We start from the raw sequence: 12001 nt of genomic DNA on the forward strand, positions 1-12001 counted from the left end.
ATCCATCCATCCATCCTGTCCTTCCACAGCCACCATCCCACTGCATCAATCCATCCTGTCCTTCCACAGCCACCATCCCACTGCATCAATCCATCCTGTCCTTCCACAGCCACCATCCCACTGCATCAATCCATCCATCCTGTCCTTCCACAGCCACCATCCCACTGCATCAATCCTTCTGTCCTTCCATAGCCACCATCCCACTGCATCCATCCATCCTTCTGTCCTTCCACAGCCACCATCCCACTGCATCAATCCATCCTGCCCTTCCACAGCCACCATCCCACTGCATCCATCCATCCTGTCCTTCCACAGCCACCATCCCACTGCATCCATCCTTCTGTCCTTCCACAGCCACCATCCCACTGCATCCATCCATCCTTCTGTCCTTCCACAGCCACCATCCCACTGCATCAATCCATCCTTCTGTCCTTCCACAGCCACCATCCCACTGCATCCATCCATCCTTCTGTCCTTCCACAGCCACCATCCCACTGCATCCATCCATCCTGTCCTTCCACAGCCACCATCCCACTGCATCCATCCATCCTGTCCTTCCACAGCCACCATCCCACTGCATCCATCCATCCTGTCCTTCCACAGCTACCATCCCACTGCATCAATCCATCCTTCTGTCCTTCCACAGCCACCATCCCACTGCATCCATCCATCCTGTCCTTCCACAGCCACCATCCCACTGCATCCATCCATCCTGTCCTTCCACAGCCACCATCCCACTGCTGGGCTCCAGGCCAGCAGGGAGTGCTGCCTGCTCCTCGCTCAGGGGCTTTAGGGCTGTTGGTGGTGTTCCTGTCTGGATTTTGAGCACGGCACTGTTGCAAGTGGCTGGGGAGGGGGACGAGCTCTGCCTCCTCCTCACAGACAACCAATGGAGATCACTCCTTGGATCCCTGCCTGAGCCAGCTGCCACCATACCACAGCGGTCAGGGATCAGTGTCACCACAGGACGAGCAGCCAAGGGCTGTCACCCTGTCCCATCCTCAGGGGACAGGCTGCAGGCTCTCCCTGCTGAGAAAAACCAGCCTTTTCCAGAACCAGCTCCTTGCTGAGATGCTCCCTACAGTCTTCTGTTCATGACTGGTGCTGGGGAAGTGGGCAGGGCTTGGATCTCACTCCTCATCTTCCACCCATGCTGGTGTCACGAGATGCCACTGGGCCACACCAAGTCCTCACTCAGCGATGGCAGCAAGAACAGCTCCAATCCAAGAAGCAGCAACTGCATTCCCTGGTGCTTAGCTCAGTTTTAGGAAAAAATAACAAATAAAATCATCTGGAAGTCCACTCCTGCCTGGAGCTGCAACATGAGTTCTTCGAAGGAGGGATTAAAAATAGCTTAGGACAATTTGCTTTGTAAAGCAAGCCCCAAACCTGCCTGGGGGTGTTGTCAGGGTGACCAGCCCTCGGGTCAAAGTGCATCCTCAAATCCCAGATTTCCAGGGAGCACAAGAGCCGCTGCTGGCTGGGCTTCAAGGCTGCTCAGCGCCCAAGGGGAGGAGGTCAGGCCCCGGTGTTTGCCAGGGATTGTAAGCAATGGCCCCAGCACTGGGGGAAAAATATTTTCCTCTGGAAAAAGCTCCTGGGGAAGCGACGGCACCCGCAGTGTCCAAAGGCTGAGACACCAGCAAGGGCACTGGAACAAAACAGAGGCACAAACCACTTCATCCCAAGCTCCTGGAGGATTCTTCCCTGCTTTCCCATGCTGTGGGCTTGGGAAGCAGCACCCCAATGCCAGCAGCAAGCTTATTCCAAGGATAAAACGCTATGTGCCCGCAGTTTTTACAAGTGAGGCTGTTCTGGGATGCTTTGGGCTTCATCCCAGCTGCCAGGAGGAGGTGTCTTCAGGCTTGGCCCAGATTTTGGTCCAATTCCTGGTGCTCCAGCACTCGTCCCCGTCTCGGAGGGCGTCACATCCGCGGTGCCGCAGGGAGGAGCAGCAGGTCCTGCATGTCCCACACGCTGCACGGGACAGCTCTCACCCACACCACACAAAGAGAGGGCACTGCCCCTTCCATAAAGGCCCTTGGAACATATTCCCAGGAAATCTGTCCTTGGGAAACCCTGAACACAGATGGAGGAATTGCACCCACTCGCAGGGCAAATCAAAGCCTATGGAATTCCCACCGTGACCACGGGACAGAGAAGCTCCACAGGAAATCCCACCCATCACAGGAGGCTCTCAGGTGTTAGCTCAGCTTTGCAGGTAGATGTGGTGGAGAAAACCTGAAATGGAGCGGGGCTTCCAGGGAAAACCAGTGTTCTCCTCAATACCTGCATAACCTGAGACCCATCACTGACCCTCAAGGCCTCCAACAGCAAAGACCAATTTAACCAAGAAAAATAAAGGCAGAGACCTTTTTTTTCGTTAAAAAGAATTGAATTCAAGCTGCTATTTGTTTTCCAGTTCTCCTCCCACAGACTGGGGGAGCTCCTAGATCACACTGTCCCCGTAAAGGACAGAGACCAAGAACATGACCAAACCCCAGGTCTGAATAGCCACAACAGCCACGAGAAGAAAGATTTATCACCAATGCCACCATCCTTCCACCCAGAGGGCTGCAACCAGCTCTGAATGAACAAATCAACAGGCAGAAATGTCGGACAACACATCCAGCTGCCGCCTGGGAGACCTCCAAAATGCCGTTCAAAATCTCCTGACGCTCCTGGTGCCTGTCACATCTCCCCAGCCCACGGTGACACCGGGCTGGGCAGGCTGTGGGTGAAGCCAGGTGAGTCTTTTCTGCTCATGATCCCTGCGGAGCAGCTGATGCCTTCAGGCTGTTCCTGCAGCAGGAGGTTGGGCTGTCCCTGCCCTTCCACACCATTCCCAGTCCTTCCTTGGTGACAGAAATACTGTACACGGCCAGCTCGCGGCTCCCACGGAACCCACCATGCACGGGCATGCAAAGGGCAGGAAATGCTCTCCTTGTCTGCCAGCCCCCCCTTCAAGGCACCTCCTGCTCACCCTCCACGAGGTCACCACCACCTGGAGCACCTGCAGAGGCTCCCGTGGCCGGGTGAAAACTCATCCCCTTTCCCCACCCGCTATCCGCCGGCGCGGAGAGAGGGAAAAGCTGCGCCAGCCAGGGAGAGCCTTCCCAGCCGGATCATCACACGAGCCCCGTTACCTATTCATTTCAAGATCATTCAGGCGAGCGGAAAGATCCTCGAGGCGGTTGATTTGTTTGTGGCACTGGCTACAGTAAAACTCAAAAGCTTCATCTGCGAGAATGCTGTGCAGTTTCGCAGCGAGCGGGTTGGTGCTAGAGAGATCACAAGGGTCACGTCAACAGCACGGAACGCGCAGGGAGCAGCTGCAGCCGTGGCTTCCACAAGCGGAGGGTCCCTCAAAGTAGGGGAGGTTTTGGTGGGAGGTAGGAAATTTGAGTTAAAAAGTCACAGGGCAGGTTGGGCCTCCCCCCCACCATGATTTTCGAAGCCAAATTAAAGCAAATATGGGGGTGCTTATAATAATGTATAGATGATTTCTAATTTAGAATAATTTATAGCGATAGGTAGCTAATTGATAATTTGTTACTGCTCAGTAGAATTTATATAGTAAATAATTAGCAACACTTCCATCACCCTCTTCCCAGAGACTCCCAGCCGCTGAGCTTGGCCCACATTTCCAAACTCCTGAGCCAATCTCAATCCCCAAGAGCCCAGGGCAGGTGAGGTAAGTGCTTCCCACAAACCTACAGCACTGTAAAGTTTATTTTCCAACAGGATTTTCCAGGCAATCTGTCTCTGGAGGCTCCTGGTTTGCCTCAGTGAGTGCAGAATGAATCCTGCATGCTGCAGGATTGGGTGCCGTGAGCCAGGGCCGAATCTAAGCGGGGTTTAGGTTGGATTTTAGGAAAAGGTTCATCCCCAGAGGGTGCTGGCACTGCCCAGGCTCCCCAGGGAATGGGCACAGCCCCGAGGCTGCCAGAGCTCCAGGAGAGTTTGGACAATGCCCCAGGGATGCCCAGGGTGGGATTGTTGGGGTCTCTGTGCAGGGCCAGGGGCTGGGCTGGACGATCCTGGTGGATCTATTCCCACTCAGGATATTGTGGGATTCCATGATCCTTTGGTCAGTGTCCTGTTTTCCAATGGGATGCTTTAAAAGTAGAGCAGCTGTGCTGCTGCAGACCTGCCTTAGTAATGCAGAGTGAAATTTTCACTGCAAACAGCTTTTAAGCCAAGATGAAATGGACTGGTGCAGTTTAACCACTCTCTTCTCCAAAGCAAAGCCCAGAGGAGCCATGCAGCAGCGCTGCATTCCTGCAGGAAATGCCAGTTGGAAAGGGACATGGGGGTCTAGAGGACTTTCACAGCTGGGGAAGCTGGGAGACATTTCCCATGATTTGGGGAGGACAGAGGGGATTCTGAACAGCAAATGGTTTGTGTTAATTTGGGGCCAGACTCCACAAATCCTTCCTGTAGGAAAATGTGCTTCTGGAAGCCACGGACGTGAATCAAAGAAAGGTTAAACAGTGAAAAACTCAAGCAGTTCAGTCAGAGAGACAGGTAAAGGTGTGAGCAAACACAAGCAAGATAAACCCAACAGGCATCCGGAAGGGGCAGTGAATCCCGGGATACAGAAACACAGCAGCAGCTCCTGGGACATCCCGAGGGTCCCCTGGCTCAGCCCCCACCCCAGGGTCAGGCCTGGAGTCTGTGCTGTCTGTACAGTATTTCCCAGCCCCCTCAGACAGGCTGGACACCAGCAAATGCCAAATTATCATCTCTTCCCATTCCTGGAAAAAAATTTAATTGAAAACCATTCCCCCTACCCCTCCGGGCAGGTCTGGCCCCGGGAGAACATGTTCCCAGCAGCAGACAGGTCGGTGGCTCAGGGTTTGTGCAGGGAAGAGGTGACAGCAGCTGTGTGGCACCTGGGGGAAGGGATGTCCCTTTTCTGGGTGCATTCCCTTCCCAGGTGGTGCAGCCTGGGCCAGGTGAGAACCCAAATTTAGCCAGCATGAATCAAAATGAGAAGTGTGGAGGAGAAGCCCCAGGCCAGCCTGGCAGCTCCTGGGCTGTGTGCAGATCCTCCTGGCCTCCAGCTGCCCTGGCTCCCTGCCCGTGGAGTGGGTGAGAGCTCAGCCCCGGGGTGTCCCCACCCACTCCAGGATCCTGATGGGTCCCTTCCAGCTCAGCAGACTCTGTGGTTCTACAATACAGAGCCTCCCTGTGCCTCCCTCCAGGAGCAACATTTGTCTTCCACAGGTCCTCGGTGCTTCCTGGTGGCTGGGATGGGCACAAGGAGCTTTTCCCTTTATTTCCCACCGAGAGCTGCAAAGAGGCTTTTCCTACTGGATGGGTATGCAAGGGAAGACTCAAGAGGAGGGATCACAAACATACAAGGACTGGGCAGAGAAGCACTGCAGCCCAAAGTATTCCCTGAAGGCTCTTGGGGTTTGTGTTCATCTTCTGGAGTTGTGGCAGGAGAATTTCTAGAAATTATTCCCGTTTAGAGACCCCAGTAGCACGGAAAGGGTCTGTGGTGATGTGGCCCTTTACAAGTGATGCTGTTCTCTGCAAACCAAAAACCCATTCAGCCTGATCCAGGGACAGCCTGTGGTCCCTTCAGGTGTGTTTAAACACACTGGGGCTGCTCAGTATGGAATGATTTGGGTGGGAAAGGACATTAGAGCTCATCCCATCCCCTGCCATGGGCAGGGACACTCCACTGTCCCAGGTTGCTCCAAGCCCTGTCCAGCCTGGCCTTGGACACTGCCAGGGATCCAGGGGCAGCCACAGCTGCTCTGGGCACCCTGTGCCAGGGCCTGCCCACCCTCCCAGGGAACAATTCCTGCCCAATCTCCCATCCAGCCCTGCCCTCTGGCACTGGAAGCCATTCCCTGTGTCCTGTCCCTTCCTATCCCAAGTCAGAAGAGCTGCACAGACTCAGGGAATGCCTAGGGGAGGACTTCACACACACAGCAGTAATCCAAGGGGAGGCTAGACCTGAGAGGCATGAGGAAATCCTCCAGCCCCACATTCCTGACTCTGGAGGTTTTGCAGGGTTTATCTCCAGCCTGCCTCCCCAGCAAGCCCCAGCAGAGAGTTTCCAGCACAAACCACCACAACCTGTGTGGCCACGTGCCCAGCGAGCCCCTCCCAGCACAGGGAGGATGGGATAAGGTGTGGATCAGATCCAGAGACAGAGCAGAGGAGAGATGATGCCCTGGCAGAGCAAGGTTGGAAGTCTGAGAGCGTGGGCAAACTGGGAGCTCTGGCCTGATGTTAAAGAAAAAGTTTAAGTTAATACCCTTTAGCTGGGTATTTTCTTGCCAGGAGCCATCTGGATGAGGCTGGCAGCTCATCCTCAAGGAAAAACGAACACCAAGGCTGGGTTTTAATCAGAGAATTCTTCCTGTGCCACAGCACCAGCACAGCCAGCCCTACATTACTGCACAGAGCAAGCCAAGGACAAGCACGGATCAGAGACTCTGCCCTTCCCACTGCAGGGTATCCCAGTGCTGCAGCAATGGTTTCCTAAAGGAAAAGGTTAGGAATTCTTTACAGCAGCTCTCCTATTTGTGATTAACACCTCCAACATTGCTGCTGTACCAGCCCAAAAGAAGTGAGTCCTGATCTACTCTTCCCTGCCAGCCCTGTGCAACCAGAATTGTCCAAACTCCATCAAGGGGTTTGGGAAGCTGGGAGAAGACAGGGAGAGAGGGGGAAAAAATGTTTTTGAGAAGTTTACATGGCTGCATAAAGGCACAGAAGTGTCCTTCCAAAGAGAAAGAAGTATATTTTTGTGTTTAGCATGGGTGTGGGGCTGGCAGGGATCACTCCTGCCCTGTGCAGAGACGTGCTTCCAATGGAGGAACACATTCCTGGTGTTTCCTGTCGTCCCAGACACCTTGTGGGCTGCAGCAGTGGATGATATTTCACCTTCTACTTATTTTCTTTAAAAAGTAGGTATTGATGGGGTTTGTACCACCACACTAGCTCCTCAGCCCACCCTGCTCGGGCTGGAAAATGGACTTTTTCCTGGTTTCAGACCCTAAAGAGAGGAGAAAACGCTACAGCCTCCTTCCTGCTCTACACATCTCCAGAGAAGCTGCTGCTGCAGCTCGTGCAAATCCAACCAAACACTGCAGCAAAGCCCAAAATAATAAAAAAGAAAAAATAAATAAGAGTCATCCTGCAGGATCAGGGGTAGAGCTGTAGGTGGTTTTCTCTCCTGGAAGGTTCTGTGAGGAGTCACATCCCTAAAAGGAGTGGGAATGTGATGCTGGAAATGAAGACAGCTCTTCCACCTCCTGCTGGGCATCAGCACTGACCGGGGAAAGGAAACCCTGAGGGGGGAATTCCTCTTCCACTTCTGAGCCGATTATCCCATTGTACCCAGAGTTTGCCAGGCCCCCTGTCCGGCAAATCCCACGGAAACCGCAGAGCAGAGCGAAGCACCGAGCTGCTGCCCCTGCTGAAGCAGCACCAGGGCCGGGCATTACCTGGGAGAGAGGAAGGAGGAGCTGCCAAAGCTGCTTTCCCCATTACACAAAGGGTCCGGGAACAGATCGGCCTCGTTCCCTTCCCCGTAATCCTCGAAATGCTCCTCCCCGCTGATGACGGTGACGATGGAGTGGCTGAGCTCGGAGCCCAGGGCCAGCTCGTGGGGATGGGATCTGTGGGAACAGACAGGGACATGTTAGAGGGGGTCCATGGCAGCCTTTCCATTGCATCCAGCACGTCCTTTCCACGAGTTTGGGTTTGTGTGCACGGGACTTGGTCGGGGAGTGGTGGGTTCTGTGAGGAGCTGCTGGAAGCTTCCCCCACGTCTAGCAGAGCCCATCCCTGGTGGCCCCAAGATGGACCCGCTGCTGGCTGAGGTTGGGCCCACCAGGAACGACGGTGGCACCTCTGGGATAACAGATCTGAGAGGGAAAACACAAAAAAGTGATGGGGCAGCTGAACTGAGTGCAGAGAAGAGTGGGGTGAGCACACTGGAGAGGAACAGCTCTGCAGGGCAGGGCAGGAGAGGGGCAAGAGCTGCCCCAGGCACCAGAGGTGAGATTGCCCTGAGATTCCTGGGATGACCCTGAGACTCTGTGGGGAAGCCCATGGGCTGTGTCCCAGCAGGCCATGGAGGGCAGGGAGGTGCAGAGATGCACCTGCAGCCCCTGGAGGAGCCCAGGCCTGGAGCAGGGGGTGCCTGAGGGGGGCTGTGAGCCCGTGGGAGGCTGTGCTGGGACCTGTGGATCCACGGAGAGAGGAGCCCACGCTGGAGCAGGGTCCTGGTCAGATCTGTGACCCTGTGGGGACCCGGGCTGTGCCTGAAGGACTGACCCCACGGAATAGTGACACACACAGGACAGCAGTTCCTGGAGAACTGTTGCCCATGGGATGGACTCAGGTTGGAGAGGTTCCTGGAGAGCTGTCTCCTGTGCAAGGGACCCCACAGTGGGGCAGGGGAAGGACTCTGACTCCTGTCCCTGAGCAGTGGCTGGAACAATGTGTGATGAACTGATCATAACCCCCACTCCCATTCCCCTGTGCCACTGCGGGGAAGGAGGAGGAGCGGGGAAGGAGGGATGATGGGGGGCTGAAGGTGTTCTTAAGGTTTGATTTTATTTCTCATTATCCTGCTCTGATCTTGTCAGTGATAAATTCAATTAATATCCCCAATTCGAGTCTGTTTTACCCGTGATGGTATTTGATGAGTGATTTCTCCCTGTCCTTATCTCAGCTCATGAACCCTTTGTTATATTTTCTTTTCCTGCCCATCTTTGGAGGGCCGGGATGGAGCAGCTTTGGTGGGTTCCTGGTGTCCAGCCAGGGTCAACTCACCCCACCAAGTGAGTGATGTGTCCCATTTTGACAGAGCAGGACAGGACAGAAACAGCCCAGGAACCACTGGGAAGTTTATGGTGATTTTTTCTCCCAATAAACCAAATTTTTCCATTGGCAGCTGCAGCACAGGACTTGGGGGCACTCAGACTTGCAGGACAGTGCCCGGGGCTGGTGACAAGCCCTTGCTCGAGTAAAAGCATGGCAGAGAAAGAGCTGGGCATGTCCCAGCCACATCCTAAACGTTGTGGGTTCCATGGCAGCCCGTGCCAGGCTCACCCTTGCTTGTTGCTGCCTAATCCCCTCAAGGGCCTGGGCTTTAACCCCATAACCCCGGGGGATTGGTGTTGGGGAGGGGTGGGCTCAGGCAGCTGGGACAGACCCCCAGCAAGACAAAGGAGCCCCTTCCCTGCTCCTGCTGGGAAAATGCTGTGTGTGACCATCCTGGAGTGGGGAATGCTGCTCCATGTGCTTTCATCACAAAGAGGCTGCAGCGTGTTAAGCCTCCGTGCAAATCCCGAACACACCCAGCAGGGCTCCTGGGATGTCCCTTGCTCCTGAGGGGACACAGAGTCATTGTCCCTGGAAGAGTCTTTCCACTGCGTGGAGACACAGAATGCTGGAATGGTTTGGGCTGGAAGGACCTTAAAGCTCATCCCATTCCATCCCCTGCTACGGGCAGGGACACCTTCCACTGTCCCAAGCCTCATCCAACCTGGCCTTGGGCATTTCCAGGGATCCAGGGGCAGCCACAGCTTCTCTGAGCACCCTGGGCCAGGGCCTCCCCACCAAGCCAAGCCCCCTTCCTGCCCAGGACTATGGAAGTTTTCAGATTAAGCTGGAGAAAAGGCAGGAGGGATTTGCAACAACCGGGCAGTGAAAGCGGCCACGGGGCTGTGAGCCACAGGTCTGTACTTTGGGGGATTAACAACACTCTGCTCTCCAAAATTCTACGCTAAAAATCATAATAATATTGCACTATTACAGAAATTGGCATTGGCTATGCCCTTATCTCCATGCACTTGCTAGGAGAGGGAAATGGGGTATGAGCAGATTGCTGGACTAAACCAGAAAGAAAAAAAAAGATTACAGATAAGCCATTTATGACAAAAACCTGCTCCATCTGAAGGATTTGCTCTTATCCCGCTAATAAAAACATGTCAACCCTCCAGATCTCTATTTAACCACAAATAAATCCAGCCCAGCTTGTGGGCATCTGCACATCCTCCTCGTGCCCTTGAGAAGCACCAATATTCCACAGTGGGATCCACCAGAACCCATCCATCCCTGTGGTGAGTCAGACCCTCACCAAAAGCAGCGGAAATCTCTCCAGGAATAGAAGCCAGGGGGTGGAATTGCTAATTCAGAAGCAAAACCCAAGCCCAGAACTCTAAATCTCGGGCTGTGGTTTGATAAGCACTGTATAAAAGCAGATCTGATCAGGCACCCGGAAACCCTCAACCTGGATGCTTCGGGCAGTACATTTTATTTCCTATTCCCATCTTGAGGCTCAGGCAGTTTCAAGACCCAGAGTCCAACTAATCTTTACTACACACAGCCTAAACAAGCTTTAAGCTCAAACCATTTCAGGTATGTTGAGCTCTGAGGGCTCCTGAGGAGTGATGCTGAAGCTCTGATTCTGCACTGGAGGGACTGTGCTCCCAGCCTGTCCCTGGGCACCAGAGGTGTCCTCCTGTGTGGGGTGTGATGGTACCAAAACCAGCCCTCAGCACTCCCAGATGTTCCCATTTCAAACCTTTCAAATCTGTAAATCAAATCAAGCTTTTGGTTCCATGGAATTTGCACACATTTAACAATCTGGGAACAAGCCAGAGCGCCCAAAGGACATCCGACCTTCCCAAGCCCACACCTGGGGTAGGAGGGAATCCCAGACAGGTTTGGGTTGGAAGGAACTGCAGAGCCCATCCAGTCCCACCCCTGCCATGGGCAGGGACACCTTCCACCGTCCCACGTTGCTCCAAACCCCATCCAGCCTGGCCTTGGACACTGCCAGGGATCCAGGGGCAGCCACAGCTGCTCTGGGCACCCTGTGCCAGGCCCTGCCCACCCTCCCAGGGAACAATTCCTGCCCAATCTCCCATCCAGCCCTGCCCTCTGGCACTGGAAGCCATTCCCTGTGTCCTGTCCCTCCATCCCTTGTCCCCAGTCCCTCTCCAGCTCTCCTGGAGCCCCTTTAGGCCCTGGCAGGGGCTCTGAGCTCTCCCTGGAGCCTTCTCCTCTCCAGGTGAGCACCCCCAGCTCTCCCAGCCTGGGTCCAGAGCAGAGGGGCTCCAGCCCTTGGAGCAGCTCCGTGGGCTCCTCTGGACTCTTTCACCAAGCCTGTCCTTCCTGTGCTGCTGAGCCCATCCGTGGCAAGCAGCAGATGAAGCTGCTGTCACAGCCCCAGTTCCCAGCGCTCTGTACCTACAGGCAGGCGAATCCGAAGCCGGCTGCTTTCCCCGGCGGCCGGGAGCGCACGCAGGCTGCCATGACCCCCGCAGGGACCCTGCGCTGGTGACAGGGACCTCACAGCTGATTATCTCCCAATTTAACTGTCACTGAGCTGGGCGAGCTGGGGCGAGAAGAGCCCAGCTGGATAATCCCATTTCTGCTCTAATCCACGGCACCCTTTCAGCCCCGGGGCCCGGCGCTGCTCGCTGCCTCTCCAACGTCCCCAGAGGGGATTTTGGGGTGAGAGGGAAGCCTGGTGCTCCCAAAAAGCAGTGGGAGCTGTAAGCACTCCCTGAAGCAGCAACCCCGGGCCCTGTGTTTTGGGACAAAACTCCTCCTGTGTGTTACAGACCTCAAGCAAAGATGATTGCAGAGGTTTTGGTGCAGACCGGTGTTCGTGGGGCACTAACCTGGCACTGGCAAAGATTTTCCAGGGAAGCTGTGGCTGTCCCAACCCTGGACGTGTCCAGGATGGGGCTTGGAGAAATGTGGTCTAGTGGAAGGTGTCCCTGCCCACGGCAGAGGGTGGAATGAGATGAGCTTTAAGGTCCCTTTCAAGCCAAACCATTCAGTGACTCTGATCCTAAAGGAGCTCTTCCCTACCCTCCTGCCTGCCAGCATCCCAGTTTCACCCCAAACCCCACTTTTCCTCCAAAAATGGGGTGGGCCCAGGAGCAGTTTCGCCAGCAGCAGTTCAGACCCGGGGAAGGAGATCTTGGCTCACATTTCTGTGCTCCAGGCAGAG

The 12001-nt window shown here is 54.9% G+C and overlaps 1 protein-coding gene across 4 annotated transcripts in view; it reads right to left on the reverse strand.

Moving 5' to 3' along the window:
• Positions 1-12001, reverse strand: part of RAB11FIP3 (RAB11 family interacting protein 3) — a 76072-nt gene that overhangs the window by 15430 nt on the left and 48641 nt on the right. For 3 of the 4 annotated variants that reach the window (XM_040078934.1, XM_040078936.1, XM_040078935.2), the window contains 2 exons: positions 7470-7643; positions 3147-3281 (listed from right to left, as the gene is read on the reverse strand). In XM_040078934.1, the coding sequence (XP_039934868.1) occupies positions 3147-3281; positions 7470-7643 (309 nt within the window). The remainder of the gene's footprint in view (positions 1-3146; positions 3282-7469; positions 7644-12001) is intronic. The other variant, XM_040078937.1, reaches the window with a different exon arrangement.

The sequence above is a fragment of the Hirundo rustica genome, chromosome 15 (assembly GCF_015227805.2).
Source record: "Hirundo rustica isolate bHirRus1 chromosome 15, bHirRus1.pri.v3, whole genome shotgun sequence".
Classification (NCBI taxonomy): domain Eukaryota; kingdom Metazoa; phylum Chordata; class Aves; order Passeriformes; family Hirundinidae; genus Hirundo; species Hirundo rustica.